The sequence below is a fragment of the Ammospiza nelsoni genome, chromosome 28 (genome assembly GCF_027579445.1).
Source record: "Ammospiza nelsoni isolate bAmmNel1 chromosome 28, bAmmNel1.pri, whole genome shotgun sequence".
Taxonomy (NCBI): domain Eukaryota; kingdom Metazoa; phylum Chordata; class Aves; order Passeriformes; family Passerellidae; genus Ammospiza; species Ammospiza nelsoni.
The window spans coordinates 879,298-901,084 of record NC_080660.1 but is presented as its reverse complement, the minus strand read 5'-3'; the positions used below and the strand labels follow the sequence as shown (position 1 = coordinate 901,084).

At 52.7% G+C, this 21,787-nt stretch overlaps 3 protein-coding genes across 4 annotated transcripts; all 3 read left to right on the top strand.

The window, feature by feature from the left end:
• Positions 1-4,591: 4,591 nt before the first annotated feature.
• Positions 4,592-11,659, top strand: S100A16 (S100 calcium binding protein A16). 2 transcript variants are annotated; one of them, XM_059490383.1, is made up of 3 exons: positions 4,592-4,670; positions 9,363-9,524; positions 10,972-11,659. In XM_059490383.1, exons 1-3 carry the CDS (start codon positions 4,665-4,667, stop codon positions 11,134-11,136), a joined length of 333 nt encoding a protein of 110 aa, XP_059346366.1. In that variant the 5' UTR covers positions 4,592-4,664; the 3' UTR covers positions 11,137-11,659. The 2 variants fall into 2 exon arrangements, with proteins under 2 accessions (XP_059346366.1, XP_059346367.1); XM_059490384.1 differs by lacking the exon at positions 4,592-4,670 and adding an exon at positions 7,509-7,546.
• Positions 11,660-14,739: 3,080 nt separating this feature from the next.
• LOC132085057 (protein S100-A4-like) lies at positions 14,740-16,660 on the top strand. Its single transcript, XM_059490411.1, has 2 exons — positions 14,740-14,889; positions 16,499-16,660. The coding sequence occupies exons 1-2, from the start codon at positions 14,749-14,751 to the stop codon at positions 16,658-16,660; spliced, it is 303 nt and encodes a 100-aa protein (XP_059346394.1). The 5' UTR covers positions 14,740-14,748.
• Positions 16,661-19,079: 2,419 nt separating this feature from the next.
• LOC132085040 (protein S100-A4-like) lies at positions 19,080-21,099 on the top strand. Its single transcript, XM_059490389.1, has 3 exons — positions 19,080-19,209; positions 20,041-20,194; positions 20,858-21,099. Exons 2-3 carry the CDS (start codon positions 20,057-20,059, stop codon positions 21,020-21,022), a joined length of 303 nt encoding a protein of 100 aa, XP_059346372.1. The 5' UTR covers positions 19,080-19,209; positions 20,041-20,056; the 3' UTR covers positions 21,023-21,099.
• The last annotated feature ends 688 nt before the right edge of the window (positions 21,100-21,787 follow it).

Sequence of the window (21,787 nt, the reverse complement as noted above, 5' to 3'; positions counted from 1 at the left end):
ACCCCTTGGCACCTCCATGGGCACCTCCAGGGGCACCCTAAATTCCGCCGTGCCCCTGGCTGGGTGCGGGTGGCCCCGGAGCTTTCCCCGCGGTTCCCCCCCTGTTTCTGGGGGGTTCTTTTGGGGTTTTTTCGGGGTGATTTTGGGGTTTTTGCCCTCTCGGTGCCCCCCACACCTCCAGGGGGTCGGGCGGGGCCGCTCGCGAGCGTTTTTGTATAAATTAATAAAGGAAAAAATGGAAAAACCCAAAAAATCCCAAACAAAGGAGAATGGGGGGAATCTTGTTTGTTGGGGGGCGGGTCGGGGGTGCAGGATTGGGGGTTGGGGTCGTGGATTTGGGGTGGGCAGAGGATGGGGGTGCTGGGGGGGATGTCGGGGATGCTGCAGGGGCTCAGGGGATGCTTTGGGGGCACCAGGGATGTTTTTGGGGGGTACCGGGGATGCTCTGGGGGTGCTGAGGATGCTCTGGGCGTGCAGGGGATGATTTGGGGGTGCAGGGGATGCTCTGGGGGTGCCAGGAATGTTTTGAGGGTGCAGGGGGTGCTGTGAGGATGAAGGGGATGCTGAGGGGGTGCCAGGGATGTTTTGGGGGTGCAGAGGATGCTGTGGAGATGCTGAGGAAGCTCTGGGGGTTCAGGGGTGCTGCAGGTGTGTGTGAGACCCCCGTGGACATCCCAGGGGTCTCACACACCCCCAGTTCCCGGGTGCCCCCCATTGTGGGGACCCCACGGGCAGAGCCAGGGCTGTGCTTTGGGGATTCAGCTCCTGGGCTGGAGGGGAGACCCCAAAATCCTGAAAAAAACCCCAAAATCCTGAGCTTGGCAACCTCCGAAAGGCCTTCGAGGCTTGGAAAAGGTGGGATTTGGGTGTAGTTACAGGGAATTGGGAAAGAGGAAATTCCACAGAGGGTGAGGACAGGGCTGGAGCGCCCGGTTTGCCATCCGCACCCTGCAGGAGGCTGTGGGCACCCCGAAAAGGCTTTGGGGACCCTCAAAATGAACATCTAAAAAAGGACAGGGCGTGGAGAGGGAGAAAACCAAACCCAAAGTGCTGCAAAGGTCGGGCAGCATGGCTTTGGGGCAAATAAAAGCCTCAATTTTATCCAAAATCCAGGTTTGGGGCAAATAAAATCCTTAATTTGAGCCAAAATCAAATTTTCTGGTGGGTGCAAGAGGCTGACAGAGGTTAGGGGCAAAATAAATATTTAATTTGAGCCAAAATCACATTTTCTGATGGATGCAAGGGGCTCACACAAGTTTGGAGCGAATAAAATCCTTAATTTGAGACAAACCCCAGGTTTGGGCTGAATAAAATCCTTTAATTTGAGCCCAAAGCCAAGTTTGGGGTGAATAAAATCCTTTATTTGAGCCAAAACCACTCATTCTGGTGGGTGCAAGGAGCCAGCATGGATTTCGAGCAAATACAATCCTTTATTTGAGCCAAACCCCAAGTTTGGGCTGAATAAAATCCTTAATTTGAGCCCAAATCAGATGATCTGGCGGGTGCAAAAAGCTCGCATAGGTTTGGGGTGAATAAAATCCTTAATTTGATCCAAAACCCAGGTTTGGGGTGAATGAAATCCTTAATTTGATCCAAAACCCAGGTTTGGGGTGAATGAAATCCTTAATTTGATCCAAAACCCAGGTTTGGGGTGAATAAGATCTTTAATTTGAGCCCAAATCCCATTTTCTGGGATTTTGGAGCCCTGTCCAGCCCTCAGACCTCTCTGGCCTGGCTGAGCCTCTCCCCATCCGGGACCTGAGCTCGCAAATCCCCATCCATCAATTAATTAACGCTGCTAATTGCAGCCCCGGTGCCTCACGGAGCCAGATGCGATGCCGAGATCAGATCCCGGGCGCTGGGCGCACCTGGGGACGCAAAGCAGGAGCTGATTTTTATCCACCTGCTCCCATCACCCCTGGAATTCCTCCCCGTGCCGGAAAAAATCGCGTCAGCTCAGCCCCGGCCCCGTCCTAATCGCGGCGGGGAGGGAGAAAACCTGTTCTGGTGGTGGTGACGGTGGTGGTGGTGGTGATGCAACACCTCGGCAGGGTGGGAATGGCTCCCCGAGCCCCGGGGCGGACAGCTCAGCCCTGAATCAGCCTCTCATCACATCTCCTGCCCATGTCACAACCACGTCCAGGCCCTGCTCTTTACGAGGCATCCAGGGCGTGTTCGGGTGCCCCGAGCGGGCAGGAGCCACCCCGGCCCGGCCCAGAGGTGTCCCCAGCCCATGGGAGCTTGGGGAGATTGGGGTTCCCCTGGTCCTGCACCCCCCGGCTGGAGAATTGGGAGGTTTTTTGGGGTCTCCAGGACCTCTAGATGAAGAATTTGGGGGTGTTTGGTGTCTCCAGCACCCCCAGATAAACAATTTGGGGGTGTTTTGTGTCTCCAGCACCTCCAGGTGAAGAATTTGGAGGTGTTTGGTGTCTTCAGCACCTCCAAATTGAGGACCGGGAGGTGTTTGGTGTCTTCAAAGAGGAATTTGGGAGGTGTTTGGTGTCTCCAGGACTTCTAGATGAAGAACTGGGAGGTGTTTGGTGTCTCCAGCCCCCCTAGATGAAGATTTGGAGGTGTTTGGTGTCTCCAAAGAAGAATTTTGAGGTGTTTGGTGTCTCCAGATGAAGAATTTGGAGGTGTTTGGTGTCTCCAGGACTTCTAGATGAAGAACTGGGAGGTGTTTGGTGTCTCCAGCCCCCCTAGATGAAGATTTGGAGGTGTTTGGTGTCTCCAAAGAAGAATTTTGAGGTGTTTGGTGTCTCCAGATGAAGAATTTGGAGGTGTTTGGTGTCTCCAGCACTTCCAGATAAAGAATTTGGAGGTGTTTGGTGTCTCCAGGACTTCTAGATGAAGATTTGGAGGTGTTTGGCGTCTCCAAAGAAGAACTGGGAGGTGTTTGGTGTCTCCAGATGAAGAATTTGGAGGTGTTTGGTGTCTCCAGCACTTCCAGATAAAGAATTTGGAGGTGTTTGGTGCCTCCAAAGAAGAATTTGGGAGGTGTTTGGTGTCTCCAGGACTTGTAGATGAAGATTTGGAGGTGTTTGGTGTCTCCAAAGAAGAATTTGGGAGGTGTTTGGTGTCTCCAGGACTTCTAGATGAGGATTTGGAGGTGTTTGGTGTCTCCAAAGAAGAACTGAGAGGTGTTTGGTGTCTCCAGCACCATGGGAACCTTTCCCAGAGGGATCTTTGGTGACCTCCAGAACATTCCAGACCCATCCAGGAGTGCCTCGCACGGCAGGAATTGTCCTCCTGTCGCCAGGGCTGGGAGCCAGGAGTCCCCACAGCCCCGGAAGATTTGGGGTTCCCCTTTGCCCCCCATCTGACACATTTCCTGTGTCTCCCCAGTCGCAGCCACACCTTCCAGGGAACCCTAAATGATCGTTGTCCTTGTGAAACCCAACCTGAGAGCAGACAGGAGCTCCCTGTGGGCCAACCACGGTGCCACCAGAGGTGCCACCAGCCTGGCAGGACCTGTCCCTTGCCACCAACCTGGCAGGACCTGTCCCTTGCCACCAACCCGGGTTTTGGCTCAAATTACAGATTTTATTTAACCCAAACTTGTTTCACCCCCTTGCACCCATCAGAAAATGTGGTTTAGGCCCAAATAAAGGATTTTATTTGCTCCAAACTTGTGTGAGCCCCTTGCACCCAGTAGAAAAAGTGGTTTGGGCTCAAATAAAGGATTTTCTTCACCCCAAACCTGGGTTTTGGATCAAATTTAGGATTTTATTTGCTCTAAACCCATGCTGGCTCCTTGCACCCATCAGAAAATGTGGATTTGGCCCAAATCAAGGATTTTATTCACCCCAAAAGTATTTCAGCCCCTTGCATCCACCAGGACAAGTGGTTTGGGCCCAAATTAAGGATTTTTATCCACCCCAAACCTAGGGTTTGGCTCAAATTAAGGATTTCATTCTTAAACCCATCCCCAAATTTATTTGCCTTAAATTTGGCTCAGATTAAGGAACTTGCCTTAAATTTGGCCCAAATGAAGGAATTTATTTGCCTTAAATTTCCCAAAACTGTGTCAGTCCCTTGCACCCAGCAGAATGAGTGATTTTGGCCCAAATGAAGGATTTTATCCACCCCAAACTTGGATTTTGGATCAAATAAAGGATTTTGTTTAACCCAAACTTGTTCCAGCCCCTTGCACCCACCAGGAGAAGTGGTTTGGGCTCAAATTGAGGATTTTATTCACCCCAAATGTGTTTCAGCCCCTTGCACCCACCAGATCATCTCATTTTGGTTCAAATTAAGGATTTTTTTTTTGGCCCTGGTGCCCGGGCTGGGTCAGAGCTGGAATAAATGAATTTCCATGATCAGGGGGGAATTCTGTGCCCTCTCCCCACTGCCGGGACCCCTCGTGCACCCCTTTGGGACCTTTTGGGGTGATCCCAAAACCCCAAAACCCCAAAGGAGCCCCGAAGGAGCCCGGTGCAGGTCCCTGCTCGCTCGTGCCTGTCCCAGGTGTGTCGCAACCTCGGGGAAGCGTTTCCCAGGTAAGGCCCCGGTCTGGAAACGCCCTGGGAACGTCAGGGAAGGGTGGGAGGCTCCTTAAAAACCCGGCTGGGCCGGCGGGATGGGTGCGAGGTGAAGGAGAGAGCGGCCGGAGCGATTCCCACCAGCCCGGACGGACGCACGGACACCGCGGGACGCACGGAAGGATGCAGGTGGGGAAAACCGGGGTGGGGGAAAATGGGGGGGATCCGCCCTGGGGACCCTCATGGCGGTGAGGATTTACCTGGGAACAGCCCCTGGGGTGTAAAGCTGGAGGCTGAGGAGGTGGAAATTCCTGGAATTCTCTGGGAGTGGCTGAGGGGAACCGGGATGGGCTCGGGAGGAACCGGGATGGAACCGGGATGGGCTTGGGGGGGACGGGATGGGCTCGGGAGGAACCGGGATAGAACGGGGATGGGCAGAGGGGAACCAGGATAGAACCGGGATGGGCTCGGGAGGAACCGGGATGGAACCGGGATGGGCTTGGGGGGGACGGGATGGGCTTGGGGGGGAACGGGATGGGCTGAGGGGAACCGGGAGGGGTCGGGGGGAACCAGGATGGGCTCAGGAGAACCGGGATAGAACCGGGATGGGCTTGGGGAGAACCAGGATAGAACCGGGAGGGGATCAGTGGAACCGGGATGGAACCGGGATGGGCTTGGGGGAAACCGGGATGGGCTGAGGGGAACCGGGATGGGGTCGGGGGAACCAGGATAGAACCGGGATGGGCTGAGGGGGAACCGGGATAGAACCGGGATGGAATCGGGATGGGCTGAGGAGAACCGGGATAGAACTGGGATGGGGTCGGGGGAACCGGGATGGGCTCGGGGAGAACCGGGATAGAACCGGGATGGGATCAGTGGAACCGGGAGAGAACCGGGATGGGCTCGGGAGGAACCAGGATGGAACCGGGATGGGCTTGGGGGGGACGGGATGGGCTGAGGGGAACCGGGATGGAACCGGGATGGGCTTGGGGGAAACCGGGAGGGGTCGGGGGGAACCAGGATGGGCTCAGGAGAACCGGGATAGAACCGGGATGGGCTGAGGGGAACCGGGATAGACTGGGATGGGCTCGGGAGGAACTGGGATGGGCTGAGGGGAACCGGGATGGGGTCGGGGGAACCAGGATGGGCTCAGGAGAACCGGGACAGAACTGGGATGGGCTGAGGGGAACCGGGATAGAACCGGGATGGGCTCGGGGAGAACCGGGATAGAACCGGGATGGGATCAGTGGAACCGGGATGGAACCGGGAGGGGATCAGTGGAACCGGGATAGAACCGGGATGGGATCAGTGGAACCGGGATAGAACTGGGATGGGATCAGTGGAACCGGGATGGAACCGGGATGGGCTCGGGAGAACCGGGAAAAAGGGAATTTGCCATTGGAAAAGGGGGACTTTTTTTGGTGGAAAAGGAGGATTTACCAGTGGAAAAGAGGATTTCCTATCGAAAAGGGGGATTTGTTGGTGGGAAAGGGGGATTTGCTGTTGGAAAAGCAGGATTTGTTGGTGGAAAAGGGATCGGCCAGTGGAAAAGGGATTTGCCAGTGGAAAAGAGGAATTTGTTGCTGGAAAAGGGGAATTTCCCGGTGGAAAAAGGGGATTTTTTGGTGGAAAAGGAGGGTGTTTTGGTGGAAAAGGTTTTTTTTTGGTGGAAAAGGAGGATTTGCCAGTGGAAAGGGGGATTTGCTGTTGGAAAAGGAGGATTTGTTGGTGGAAAAGAGGATTTTCTATTGGAAAGGGGGATTTGTTGGTGGAAAAGGGGCATTTACCAGTGAAAAAGCAGGATTTGTTGGTGGAAAAGGAGGATTTTTTGGTGGAAAAGGTTTTTTTTTTGGTGGAAAAAGGGGATTTGTTGGTGGAAAAGGGGAATTTGTGGGTGGAAAAGGGAGATTTGACAGCGGAAAAGGGAGATTTTTCGGTGGAAAAGAGGAATTTGACAGTAGAAAATCAGGATTTGCCGGCGGGGATGCCGAGCTGGGAGCAGGGAGCGCTGGGGCCGCACGTGGCTCTGTCCCTGTGTCCCTCAGTGTCCCCCAATGTCCCCCAGCGTCCCCCAGTGTCCCCATGTCCCCGAGTGCCACCCGGTGCCCCCGGCTGGCCCCGGGGCTGTCCCGTGAGTCACCGGCGGAGCAGCCTCGGTGCCCCAGGGCCGGGCAGGGCGCTGCCACCAGGGGGACAGGACGGGTGACACTGATGTCACCGATGTCACCCATGTCACGATGTCACCGGGCGAGTGCAGGGATGGGTGACACCGATGTCGCCGCCAGGTGCCACGGTGCTCCCAAATCCCTTCGGTTCCTGGGCTGGAGATGGAATCCCTGAGCCCCAAAGCCACCCTGGTGACAGTTCTGAGAGTTGGGGACAGTGCCCAGCGCTGGAGTGGCACCACAGGGGACGGGGGTGGCTTGGGAGGACACAGGGACACGTGGGGATAAGGAGGAGAGAGCGGCTGGGCATGGTGTCACCTCCCTGGGCCTGGTGTCACCTCCCTGGGCCTGGTGCCACCTCCCTGGGCCATTGTGGCAGGGCCTGGTGTCACCTCCCCATCGTGGCAGGGCCTGGTGTCACCTCCCTGGGCCCGGTGTCACCTCCCTGGGCCTGGTGTCACCTCCCTGGGCCTGGTGCCACCTCCCTGGGCCATTGTGGCAGGGCCTGGTGTCACTTCCCCAGCGGTGTCACCTCCCCATTGTGGCAGGGCCTGGTGTCACCTCCCTGGGCCCGGTGTCACCTCCCTGGGGCAGGACAGGGCAGGGTCAGGGTGACAAAAGGGGACAGGAGGTGGCACGGGGCAGGTCCTGAGCGAGCAGCAGGGTTGGGGACACGCTCAGATGGCGTCCCCAGAGTGGGGACAGCGCTGGGCCACCCCTCGAGGTCGCTGTGGCGGTGGCAGTGGCGGTGGCTGTCGTGATCATTGATGTCCCCTGGACTGTCCCCACCCCGGCCGGGCAGGAAAGAGCCGTGCCCGGCCAAGGTGACGCCGTTTCCGTGTCATTGTCACCGGGATGTGACGGAGACACCGTCCTGACAGGCCCAGGCTGAGCTTCCTGGTGGGGACCGTGGGGGGACAGGAGGGGACAGGAGGGGACAGCGAAGACAGGGAGGGGACATTGGGGACAGAGGGGAGAGGGGGGACAAGAGGGACAGGGAGGACAGGAGGGACAGGAGGGACAGAAGGGGCACGGAGCAACCAGGAGGGGACAGGAGGGGACAGAAGGGGACAGGAGAGACAGGGGGCACAAAGAGCAGCCAGGAGGGGACAGGAGGGACAGGAGGGACAAGGGGGGGACAGGAGGGACAAGGGGGGGACAGGAGGGACAGGGGACACGAAGGAACAGGGGGGCAGAGGGGACAGGAGGGACAGGAGGGACAGGAGAGGACAGGGGGGACAGGAGGGGACAGAAGGGGACAGGAGGGGACAGGAGGGACAGGAGGGGACAGAAGGGGACAGGAGAGGACAGGAGGGGACAGGAGGGACAGGAGGGGACAGAAGGGGACAGGAGGGGACAGGAGGGACAGGAGGGGACAGGAGGGACAGGAGGGACAGGAGGGGACAGAAGGGGACAGGAGGAGACAGGAGGGACAGGAGGGGACAGGAGAGGACAGAAGGGGACAGGAGAGGACAGAAGGGGACAGGAGGGACAGAAGGGGACAGAAGGGGACAGGAGAGGACAGGAGAGACAGGGGGCACAAAGAGCAGCCAGGAGGGGACAGGAGGGACAGGAGGGACAAGGGGGGGGACAGGAGGGACAAGGGGGGGACAGGAGGGACAGGGGACACGAAGGAACAGGGGGGCAGAGGGGACAGGAGGGACAGGAGAGGACAGGGGGGACAGGAGGGGACAGGAGGGACAGGAGGGACAGGAGGGGACAGGAGGGGACAGGAGAGGACAGGAGGGGACAGGAGGGACAGGAGGGACAGGAGGGGACAGGAGGGGACAGGAGAGGACAGGGGGAACAGGAGGGACAGGAGGGGACAGGAGGGGACAGAAGGGGACAGGAGAGGACAGGAGGGGACAGGAGGGACAGGAGGGGACAGGAGGGACAGGAGGGACAGGAGGGGACAGGAGGGACAGGAGAGGTTCTCGGCAAGCCGGGACCTGCCCCCGCCGCAGCCGTGAAGCAACAGCGAGGGCAGGGCCGGTAATTCCTGCCGGTAATTCCGGCCCCGTTCCTCCCTAACGAGCCCCGCGGCACCGAGCGGGACCGGCAGCACCGGCACGGCCCGGCCCGGGCGCGGGGGCGGCACAGGAGGCCCCGGGGCTGGGCGAGGCGGGCACGGGGGGCACCGAGTGGGGCGGGCACAGGTGGCACCGAGGATTTTGGGTGGCACCGAGGATTTTGGGGGTGGGCACAGGTGGCATCGAGCAGTTCTGGGTGGCACCGAGGATTTGGGGGCAGGCACAGTTGGCATCGAGGAGTTCTGGGTGGCACCGAGGGTTTTGGGGCGGGCACAAGTGGCACCAACTGGGGCGGGCACATGTGGCACCGAGGATTTGGGGTGGGCACAGGTGGCACTGAATTTTGGGAAGGCACAGGTGGCACAGAGGATTTTAGTGGCATTGAGGAGTTCTGGGGGTGGGCAGAGGTGGTACCAAGGATTTTGGGGCAGGTACAGGTGGCACAGAGGATTTTGGGGGTGGGCACAGGTGGCACCGAGCAGTTCTGGGTGGCACTGAGGATTTGGGGGCAGGCATAGTCGGCACCGAGGATTTTGGGTGGCACCAAGTATTTTGGGGCCGATGAAGAAGATGAGAACCCCCCACACCCGCCCGGGGCCATTTGCCTTTTGTCAAGAATGGTTTTTCCCTTCTGGGGGTTTGTACTGGAGCCCCCCGAGGGTCTCACCTGAGTTTTGCCCCCTCAGGGCACCATGGCCGAGTGCACGGAGCTGGAATGGGCCGTGCAGGTGCTGGTGAACAACTTCGACAAGTACTCGAGCCGCTGCTGCTGCTGCAAGAACCCGCGGCGCATCAGCAAGAAGGATTTCCGCAAGATGCTCAGCCGCGAGCTCAACCACATGCTGACGGTGAGCACGGGGGGGCAGGAATGGGGTTTTGGGGGTTCTGCCCAACCTGACCCCGGCCTGAACATGGTCTGAACTTACAAAAGCCGTTTATAACACCAGCCCTGTGAGGAGCATTAATAACCAGAGCCAAATCAACATAAAATCACTAATGCCCTACTCATCCATCAGCCACATAGGACGCGTTGTAGCCACAACCCTAACCCTAATAACCAGCAGCAATCTGCCTACACCAAATGGACCTAAAATCACAAATGGCCTACTTATCTGTCAGTCACATAGGACGAGTAGGAGCCACAACCATAACCCTAACCCTAACCCTAACCCTAACCATAACAATAACCCTAACCCTAACCCTAACCCTAAACAAAACCCTAACCCTAACCCTAACCCTAACCCTAACCCTAAACTTAACCCTAACCCTAACCCTAACCCTAACCCTAACCCTAACCCTAAACTTAACCCTAACCCTAACCCTAACCCTAACCATAACCCTAACCCTAACCCTAACCAAAACCCTAAACTTAACCCTAACCCTAGCCCTAACCCTAACCAAAACCCTAACCCTAACCCTAACCCTAACCAAAACCCTAACCCTAACTCTAACCCTAACCCTAACCCTAACCCTAACCCTAACCAAAACCCTAACTCTAACCCTAACTCTAACCCTAACCCTAACCCTAACCCTAACCAAAACCCTAACCCTAACTCTAACCCTAACCCTAAAATTGCAAATTGACGACTCATCCGTCAGCCACTTAGGAAACTTCAGGTCCTCCTGTGGTGTCCCCTCTGTCACAGCTGTCCTGGGCTCTGTCTCATTGCTCTGCCCCTTCTCTGAGGGTTTGGGGTTCCACCAGTGGGATCTGCACCTGCTGCAGGGCCAGGAAGGGAAACTGGGATATGCAAACAGCAAAGTCATTGAGAATGCCCAAACACTAACCCAAACACAAATCCTAACCCAACCCTAACCTTAACCTTAACACTAACCCTAAGCCTAACCCTAACCAAATGCTAACCCTAAACTTAATCCTAAACCTAACCTGAAACCTAAACCGAAACCCTAACCTGAACCCCAACCCTAACCTTAAAGCTAACCCTAACCCTAACCCAAAACCCAGCCCTAAACCTAACCTAAACACTAACTGTAACCAGAACCCTAACCCTAACCTAAACCCAAATTTAAACCTTAAACCTAACCTTAAATCTAACCTTAAACCTAACCCTAACCCTAACCTTAACTCCAACCTTAACCTTACCCTAACCCCAAACCTAACCCCAACCCTAACCCTAACCCTAACCCCAACCCAAACCCAAACCCTAAATCCCAACCCTAACCTTAACCCTAACCCCTACATTTCACTTAAATCAAAACGGATTTCTACCCTGGAAAATTTCCACTCTGGTTCCGACACCACGTTACACCCAAAACTCCACTGTGACACCACAGGACACGGGGAACCGCCGCGCCGCCGACAAACTCATCTGCGACCTGGATGAGAACAAGGACGGGCGCATCAGCTTCGAGGAGTACTGGACCTTGATAGGCGGCATCGCCAGCCCCATCGCGCAGATCATCCGCCAGCAGGAGCAGAGTGTCAAACACACCAAGTAGACGCTGCTGGAACCCCCCGGAACCCCCCAGCTCCTCCCATTCCCCGCTTTTTAAATTTTATTTTATTTTATTTTATTTTATTTTATTTTATTTTATTTTATTTTTATTTTATTTTAATTTTATTTTATTTTTTGGTTTTTTGTGCCTGCCCCGAGCCTCCGGGACCCCCCCAGCTCCTCCCATTCCCCGATTTTGTTTTTTTCTTCTCCTCAGGTTGTGGCAGATAATTTAACAGCATTGGATGGTGTTAAATTTCATACCTTGAATCGCGTTTGAGATTTTAGATTGAATTATGTCTGAATATTCGTCATTTTCTTAGAGGATGAATCTCCCCAGTGCTGTGGGGCGGGAATTTTGTCTGTGCTCAGAAATCCCAACACTCGGGGGTCCCCCAAACTGGGGGGGGGGGGTCTCTTTTTCTCCTTTTTTTCCCCAAAAAACCTTGGGCAAAGGGGGGGTTGTTTTCTGCTGGGTTTTTCGTGGTTATTTATTGTTTATTGCAGCAATAAAGTTTGGAGGAGCAGCTGGTGATGCTCAGATTTTATTGGGGAGGGGGATTTGGGGGGGGGGTCTCCGCTCTGTCCCCCACCTGTGGTGGTGTTCACAGGGGGCTCAGATGAGGGAAGAGATGGGAATGTGGATTCCGTGTTTCAGAAGGCTTGATTTATTAATTTATTAGAGATATTATTTTTATAATATTTATTTATTACTTAATTAAATAATATATTATTATTTATACAACTTATATATTTAATATACCTATATATTATATATAATAGAAATATATATTTCATTATATATAATAAAATATATACATAAACTTATATATTTATGTATATAGTAATATTTAAATATGTATTATTAAATATATAAATATAATAACATCACAATAAGATAAAGTAATATATTATTATTATAATAAAATATTATTATATAATAAATATATAAAATATACATAATGAAATATATTATGAATAATAAATATATTTTAGTATATAAATTATATATAAAATATAAATACATAATATATAAAAAAATATATGACATATAATAATAAATATGTAATATATTAAAATAAATATAGAATGTAGAATATATAAATATATATTTATATATCTAAACATTATTTATATAAGTATATATATTTATATATATAATTAATATAATATCTATTAGATATTGTATTTAAACTATACTAAAAGTATAGAAGAAAGCGCTTCATCAGAAGGCTAACAAGGAGTAGAAAAAGAATGAATAACAAAATCCTTTTATTCAAAATTATGAAACAAAATCTCACCAGAGAGAGCCACATTTGGACTATGATTAGCCATTAATTAAAAACAACCACGTGACACCAATCACAGATCCACCGACTGTGATTAGCCATTAAAACAACCACATGAGACCAATCACAGATCCACCTGTTGCAGCAGATAATTATTGTTTTTATGTTGATCTTTCTCGGGAGAAAAAAATCCCAAAAAAAGGATTTTTTCAGAAAATATCCGAAAATTTTCAGGAAATAACCCAACATCCACCCTGGGCACGCCTCGGCCGGGCTGGCGGCAGCGCCAGGAGCCACCACGGGGTGGCACCAACACCGCGGCCAAACCTGTCCCGGGAGGTCCCTCCGTGTCCCCTCCGTGGGACATCCCCGGGCAGGGACACCCAGGGCTGGCCCCGATCGTTAATGGGATCTCACAGCTCATTAATGGGATCACACTGCTCATTAATGGGATCACACAGCTCGTTAATGGGATCACACAGCTCGTTAATGGGATCACACAGCTCGTTAACGGGATCTCACAGCTCATTAATAGGATCTCACAGCTCGTTAATGGGATCACACTGCTCATTAATGGGATCTCACAGCTCGTTAACGGGATCTCACAGCTCATTAATGGGATCTCACAGCTCGTTAATGGGATCTCACAGCTCATTAATGGGATCGCACAGCTCATTACACTGGGATCACAGCTCACTCATTAATGGGATCGCACAGCTCCTTAATGGAATCACAGAGCTCATTCATTAACGGGATCTCATAGCTCATTAACAGGATCACAGAACTCATTAATGGGATCTCACATCTCAATAATTAACGGGATCTCACAACTCGTTAATGGGATCCCGCAGCTCATTAATTCATGGAATCACAGAGCTCACTCATTAATAGGATCTCACAGTCCATTAATAGGATCTCACAGTTCGTTAGTGGGATCCCAGAGCTGTGGAATCTCATTAATTAACGGGATCATTCATTAATGGGATCCCGCACCCCCCGAGCCTCCGCGTTGTCCCGTGCGAGCCCGGCCCGGGCTGTCCCCGTGGGAACGGGCGGGGCCGGGCTGAGTCAGGGCCGAGGAATCCCCGCGGGCGCGGCCGGGCCGTGACTCACCCGGGGCGAGCCGAGCCTGGCCAAGCCGGGCCGTGACTCACCCGGGGTGCGGGGCGAGCCTGGCCAAGCCGGGCCGTGACTCACCCGGGGTGCGGGGCGAGCCGGGCTCAACCGGGCTCAACCGGGCTGAACCGGGCCGGGCCGGGCGCGGCTCCCCCGGGACCCCGGAGATCCGGGCTCGGCCACTCCCCTTCTATTTTATTTTATTTTATTTTATTTTATTTTATTTTATTTTATTTTATTTTATTTTATTTTATTTTATTTTATTTTATTTTATTTTATTTTATTTTTTGCCAAATTTTTCCACACCCAGGAGGCCCTTCAATTTTATTTTATTTTATTTTACTTTGTTTTATTTTATTTTAATCATTTTGGGGACCAGTTCCCCAGTTTGTGTCCCTTTCCCAGCCCTGGAGGAGAAGGGGGAACAGGGAAGGTCTCGTTTGTGCCCCAAAGGGGATGCCCCGTGTGGGATCGCAGAGAATTTGGGGTGTTCTGTTCCCCAAATGTGCCCGGGAAAAGGGGCAGCTCGTTAATGGGGTCACAGAGCTCGTAATGGATCTCACAGCTCACTCATTAATGGGATCTCACAGCTTGTTAATGGATCACACAGCTCACTCATTAATGGGATCACAGAGCTCATTAATGGGATCACAAAGCTTACTAATTAATGGGATTGCACAGATCGTTAATGGGATCACAGAGCTCATTCATTAACGGGATCTCACAGCTCATTAATAGGATCATACAGCTCATTAATAAGATAACGGGATCTCGCAGCTCATTAACGGGATCATACAACTCATTAATAGGATCACACAACTCATTAATGGGATCTCACAGTTCCCTCATTAATGGGATCACAGAGCTCATTAACAGGATCACATAGCTCATTATCAGGATCACATGGCTCATTAACAGGATCACACAGCTCGTTACACAAAAATGAGGCGCGGGTGAAACCCAATGTGAGGATCAGCCGGGCATGTGGGGGCTGCCCTGGGGGCAGTGCCACCCACCCTGTCCCACCCTGTGCCACCCTGTGCCACCTTCCCGGGCTATAAATCCCCTCCGTGCCCCGCTGCCCCATCCCAACTCTTGAGGAACTGATCCACGCTCAGCCGGTGAGTCCCCGCTCCCTTTTCCCCTTCCAGCACCCCAAAATCTGCCCAGAAGCTGATGGCAGCCCCCGATCTGTGTCCCCAGGTGTCCCCATGGCGTGTCCCCTGGAGCAGGCCATGGCCCTCATGGTCACCACCTTCCACAAGTACTCGGGCAAGGAGGGCGACAAGTACAAGCTGAGCAAGGCCGAGCTCAAGGAGCTGCTCAACAAGGAGCTGCCCGTGTTCGGGAGCGTGAGTGGCCTTGGGGACATCCCGGGGGTCCCTCGGGGGTGGAGGGGCAAGAGGGACCAGCCCCGGGTCCTTCTTTGGGTCTTTGTCCTGGATCTTTGTCCAGGGTCTTTTCTCTTGGGTCTTTGTCCTGGGTCTTTCTCTGGGTCTTTGTCTCGGATCTTTGTCTTGGGTCTTTCCTCCTGGGTCTTTCTCTGGGTCTTTGTCCCGGGTCTTTGTCCTGGGTATTTCCTCCTGGGTCTTTCTCTGGGTCTTTGTCCCGGATCTTTTCTCTCCTGGGTCTTTTTCTCCCAGGTCTTTCTGTGGGTCTTTTCTCCCAGGTCTTTGTCCTGGGTCTTTCTTTCTCTGGGTCTTGGTCCCGGGTCTTTCCTCCTGAGTCTTTTTCCCAGGTCCTTCTTCCAGGTCTTTCTCTCTGGATTTTTTCTCCCGGGTCGTTCTCCCAGGTCTTTTTTCCTGCGTCTTTCTCCTGGGTCTTTCTCTGGGTCTTTCCTCCCAGGTTTTTTCTCTCCCAGGTCTTACATTCTCCTGGGTCTTTTTCCTCCTGGGTTTTTTCTCCCGAGTCTTTGTCCCGGGTCTTTCTCCGGGTCATTTCTCCTGGGTCTTTCTCCCAGGTCTTTCCTCCCAAGTCTTTTCTCCCAAGTCCTTCTTCCAGGTCTTTTCTCCCAGGTCTTTCTCCTGGGTCTTTTCTCCGAGGTCCTTCTCCCTGGTCTTTGTCTCTGGTCTTTCCTCCCAGGTCTTTGTCCTGGGTCTTTTCTCCTGGGTCTTTTTTCTCCCACGTCTTTCTCTGTGTCTTTCTTCTGGGTCTTTCCTACCGGGTCTTTTTCTCCTGGGTCTTTCTCTGGGTCTTTTCTCTGGGGTCTTTTCTCCCAGCTCTTTTCTCCTGGGTCTCTGAAATTCTGAAATCCCTGGAGAACAGGAGGAATGATGTCTGGAGAGGCTCAGCCCCAAAGGAAATTTGGCTTTTTTTAAACCCACAGAAATATTTTGTTTGGCAAAGGAAATCACGCTCCCATTTCCCCTTTTTTTCATAATTTCTTTTTTTAACCCTCACTTCCCTTTCTCAGCTTGTGGTTTCAACTGGGAGGCAAAATTTTTTTTTTTAAATATTTTTTTTTGCCAAATTTTTCCACGCTCCGGAGGCCCCTCAATTTGATTATTTTATTTTATTTTATTTTATTTTATTTTATTTTATTTTATTTTATTTTATTTTATTTTATTTTATTTTATTTTTTTGCCAAAATTTTCCATGCCTGGGACGCAATTTAATTTAATTTAATTTAATTTAATTTTATTTTATTTTATTTTATTTTATTTTGTTATTTTATTTTATTTTCGCCAAAATTTTCCACACCTGGGAGGCAATTTAATTTAATTTTATATTTTATTTTATTTTAATATTTTTGCCAAATTTTTCCACACCCAGGAGACACTTAAATTTTTTTTTTTTTTTGGCCAAATTTTTCCACACCTGGGAGGCATTTTGGCAATTTGGGCACTGCCCATCTCACCCACCAAGGCCAAAACCCATCCCTGAGGCAGAGGAGGGGAGAAGGGCGGGGAAGGGGCGGCCCCCTCCCCTCCAACCCTGCCCCAAACCCTCTCCCCCTGACAGAAACAAATGGACGAGGCCGAGTTCAAGCGGCTGATGAACGACCTGGACCACAACAAGGACAGCGAGGTGGATTTCAAGGAGTACGTTTGCTTCCTGGCCTGCATCACCATGGGCTTCAACGAGTTCTTCAAGGACGACCCCAGCAAGCACCGCAGGAAGTGACCCCGGGATGACCCCAGAGTGACCCCGGGATGACCCCCGGAGTGACCCCTCAAGTGACCCCTCCCCGTGCCCATCCCAGCCCTGAGGGGCTTTCAATAAAAGATTTTCCCTAATCCTGGCTGAGTTTCGGGGTTCTGTTCAGGCCTTACCCCAATCCTGCTCAATTTTGGGGTTCTCTTCAGGTTCTCCCCCAGTCCTGCTCAGTTTTGGGGTTTTGTTCAGATTTTCTCCCAGTTCTGGGGTTCTGTTCAGGTTCTCCCCAGTTCTGGCTCAATTCTGGGGGTTCTGTTCAGGCTCTCCCCAATCTTGGCTCTGTTCTGGGGTTCTGTTCATTTTTCCCCCAATCCCAGTTCAGTTCTGGGGCTCTCTTCAGGTTTTCCCTCAGTCCTGGCTGAGTTTTGGGGTTCTGTTAGGCTCTCCCCCAATCCTGGTTCAGTTTTAGGGTTCTGTTCTTTTTTTTCCCCAATTCTGGCTCAGTTTTTGGGGTTCTGTTCATTTTTACCCCAATCCCAGTTCAGTTCTGGGGTTCTGTGCAGATTTTCTCCCAGTTTTGGGGTTCTGTTCAGGTTCTCCCCAATTCTGGCTCAGTTTTGGGCCTGTTCAGCTTTTCCCTAAATCCCAGCTGAGTTTTGGGGGTTTGTTCTTTCCCCCCCCAATTCTGGCTCAGTTCTGGGATTCTGTTCATTTTTTCCCCAATCCTGCTCAGTTTTGGGGTTTTGTTCAGATTTTCTCCCAGTTCTGGGGTTCTGTTCAGGTTCTCTCCAATCCTGACTGAGTTTTGGGGTTCTGTTAATATTTTTCCCCTAATCCTAGCTCAGTTCTGGGGGCTCTGCTCAGTTCTGGGGTTCTGTTCAGGTTCTCCTCCAATCCTGGTTCAATTTTGGGGCTCTGTTCATTTTTTCCCCCCAATCCTGGTTCAGTTTTGGGGCTCTGTTCATTTTTTCCCCCAATCCTGGTTCAGTTTTGGGGCTCTGTTCAGGTTCTCCCCGATCCCAGCTGAGTTTTTGGGGTTCTGTTCACTTTTACCCCCAATCCTGGTCCAGTTTTGGGGTTCTTTTTGTTTTTTCCCCTCAATCCTGACTGAGTTTTGGGGTTCTGCTCATTTTTCTCCCACTCCTGGCACGCTCAGCGTCCACCCCCACCGTGCCCAGCCTGACTCACACCCTCCTCCAGCTCTGTGGGATTTTCCACGGCGTGGCTCAGCCCTGTAGAGGGTTTATTTTGGGACAAATTTGAGCAAAAACAACTCTTGGATGTCCCTTGGAACCTTCTGGCCGGCTCGGGGAGGGTTCAGGGTTGGTGCCACCAGGGTTGGGGGCACACCAAACTCCCAGATTCTCCCTAAATCACCGAAGTCCTCCCCAAATCCCCCCAGGTTGTCCCCAAAGCCCCCAAATCCTCCCAAATCTCCCAGGTTGTCCCCAAATCCTCCCCAAACCCCCCCAGGTCCTCCTCAAAGCCCCCAAATCCTCCTCAAATCCCCTAGATTGTTCCCAAAGCTCCCAGATTGTCCCCAAATCCCCCAAATCATCCCCAAAACCCCCCAGACCCTCCCCAAACCCCCCAAAGCCCCTGCAGGTTGTCCCCAAATCCTCCAGGTCCTCCCCGAGACCCCCAAATCCTCCCCAAAATTCCCCGGGTCCTCCCCAAATCTCCCAAATCCTTCCCCAAATCCTCAGATCCATCTGGGAAGGGTTGGGGGACACTCAGGGGCTGGGGAGACCCTCGGGGGCTTTGCCAGGGTTTGGGAACACTCGGGGGATTTTCCGGGGGTTTGGGGGCACTCGGGGGTTTTGCCAGGGCTGGGGGGACCCTCGGGGGCTTTAGGGGACCTCGGGTTCTTTTCCGGGGCTCGGTGTGTGCAGAGCCCGCTGCGGTGCCCCCCCGGCTCCCCACACGTGCCCGGGCCACGGGAGCGGCTCCGTTACACAACGGAAACACAAAATCGCTGCCAAGAGGCTGGAAAAGGGCCAAAAAAAACCCCCTCGGCACAAACCCGGGCTCGGCGCCAACCCCCGAGACCGAACCGGACCGAGCTGGGGGCCCGGCCGGACCTCGGGGTGGCACCGGGGGGCACCGAGGGGCACCGGGGGGATGCGGTGCCCACCCGCACACCCCGAACCCCGCGGGCTCTCCCGGCCCTGGCAAAGCCCCCGAGTGTCCCCTCAAAGCCCCCGAGTGTCCCCCCAGACCTCCCCAGATGGATACGGGGGCTTTGGGGAGGATTTGGGGGCTTTGGGGAGGATTTTGGTGACAAAACCGTGGCAGAAACCGCGGCTGCTCCGACGCTCAGGGTGGCAAATTCACCCAATTCACCCGTTTTTGCTCCTCCTAACCCAAAACCACCGCCCTTGCAAGCTTGGAGCTCCCGGGGTTTCTTTTCTCCTCCTTTTCTCCTTTTCCAGCCGGCTCCGGGCGGGCTCGGGAGCGCCGCTGCCTCCCCCGGCCGGGAGTGGCTCAGGCGGGGCTATAAATTCTATAAATGCCCGGGCCTGAGCCCCGCTCCCCTTCCGCCCTGCCCGATCTCTCCTGTTCCTCCGGAATTCTCGGTGAGTCGCTTTTCCCCCTCCAGATGTTCTCCAGGTGTTGCCGGGCGCGGCTGGGGGGGTCCTGCCGCAGGTGCCCAGCTGGAAATGTGGATTTCACCTGGAGAGGGCTGGAAAAACTCCCGAGCTCCTTCCCTTCCCTTTGGAAAAACTCCCGAGCCCCTTCCCTTCCCTTCCCTTCCTTCCCTTCCCTTCCCTTCCCTTCCCTTCCCTTCCCTTCCCTTCCCTCCTTCCCTTCCCTTCCCTTCCCTTCCCTCTTCCCTTCCCTTCCCTTCCCTTCCCTTCCCTTCCCTTCCCTTCCCTTCCCTTCCCTTCCCTTCCCTTCCCTTCCCTTCCCTTCCCTTCCCTTCCCTTCCCTTCCCTTCCCTTCCCTTCCCTTCCCTTCCCTTCCCTTCCCTTCCCTTCCCTTCCCTTCCCTTCCCTTCCCTTCCCTTCCCTTCCCTTCCCTTTTTGGGGTTTTTTTCCCCCCATTTTGGGGTTGTTCAGCCCAACTAGAGCCAGGGATGGAACGGAACATCCCGGGCCTGGAACGGGAGATTTGTCCCTGGTTCTGGTTCTGGGGGTGCCCAACTCCTCTGTCCCCTCCCCATGTCCCTCCCCAGATGTTCTCCAGATGTTGGGGAGTCCTGCTGCAGGTGCCCAGCTGGAAATGTGGATTTCACCTGGACAGGGCTGAAAAAAAATCCCGAGCCCCTTCTTTTCCCATTTTTCCTCCCACTTTGGGGTTGTTCAGCCCGAATGGAGCCAGGGAGAGAACGGAGCATCCCGGGACAGACCCGGGCCTGGCACGGGGGTACCTGGGGGTGCCCAGCTCTCGTGTCCCCTTGTCCCCAGGTTTGTCGCTGTCCCCATGGCGTGTCCCCTGGAGCAGGCGCTGGCCGTGGTGGTCGCCACCTTCCACAAGTACTCGGGCAACGAGGGCGACAAGTACAAGCTCAACAAAGCCGAGCTCAAGGAGCTGCTCACCAAGGAGCTGCCCAGCTTCAGCGTGAGTGCCGGGGGGACGTGCAAAACCCGCTTTTAGCCCCTCCAAAACCCGGTTTTACCCTCTCCAAAACCCGGTTTTAACCCCTCCAAAATCCTCTTTTAACCCCTCCAAAAATATATTACTTATATTTTTACCTCTATTTTTTATTACTTATATTTTTACCTCAGTTTTTTATTATTTCTATTTTTACATCTATTTTTTATTATTTCTATTTTTACCTCAGTTTTTTATTATTTCTATTTTTACATCTATTTTTTATTATTTCTATTTTTACCTCTATTTTTTATTATTTCTATTTTTACCTCTATTTTTTATCACTTATATTTTTACATCTATTTTTTATTATTTCTATTTTTACCTCCTTTTTTATTACTTATATTTTTACATCTATATTTTATTTTTACCTCTGTATTTTTACCTCTTATATTTTTATCTCTATTTTTTATTATTTATATTTTTACCTCTATTTTTTATTATCTATATTTTTACCTCGATTTTTTTATTACTTATATTTTTACATCCATTTTTTATTATTTATATTTTTACCTCTATTTTACCTTTTATATCTTACTATCCCTCAAAAACCCGGATTTAACCCCTCCAAAACCCGGTTTTTACCCCTCAAAACCCGGTTTTAACCCTTCCTTTTCCTCCCCCGGGTAGAAACAAACCAGCGAGGCGAGCTTACAGAAGCTGATGAGCAACCTGGACTGCAACAGCGACAACGAGGTGGATTTCCAGGAGTACGTGACCTTCCTGGCCTGCATGGCCATGATGTGCAACGAATTCTTCCAGGACCTGCCGGACAAGATGCCCCGCAGGAAGTGAGGGCAGGGCCCGCCACGGCCCCGGGGCCGTCCCGATGTGATCCCGATGTCATTTCAATAAATCTCGATTTAAATGAAGGGGTTTTGTTCCCCCCCGGGGGTATCTATGGCTGGGCTGGGGGAAGGTGGGGTTCTGGTTCTGGTTCTGATTCTGGTTCTGGCTGGGGGAAGCTGGGGGTGATGCCAGGCTGGTTCTGGTTCTGGTTCTGATTTTGGCCCTGGATTTGGTTCTAATTCTGGTTCTGGCTCTGATTCTGGTTCTGGTTCAGCCCGGTGTGGATTCTGCATCCCCAAGGCCTCAGGAATCTCCCTCCACGGGCCGCTCCCAGGCTGGTTCTGGCTCTGATTCTGGCTCAGATTCTGGCTCTGGTTTTAATTCTGACTGGTTCTGGTTCTGGTTCTGGTTCTGGCTGTTTCTGGTTCTGATTCTGCCTCTGGCCCTGGCTCCGGTTCTGGCTGTTTCTAGCTATGGTTCTGGTTCTGGTTCTGATTCTGCCTCTGGTTCTGGCTCTGCTTCTGGTTCGGCCCGGAGTTGATGCTGCACCTCCGAGGCCTTGAGAACTCCCCTGGGGCCGTTCCCAGGCTGGTTCTGGTTCTGGTTCTGGTTCTGGTTCTGGTTCTGGTTCTGGTTCTGGTTCTGGTTCTGGTTCTGGTTCTGGTTCTTCCTGAGTTGGGGCAAGCTGGGAGCAATGCCAGGTTGGTTCTGACTCTGGCTCTGGCTCTGGTTCTGGTTATGATTCTGGTTCTGGTTCTGGTTCTGGTTCTG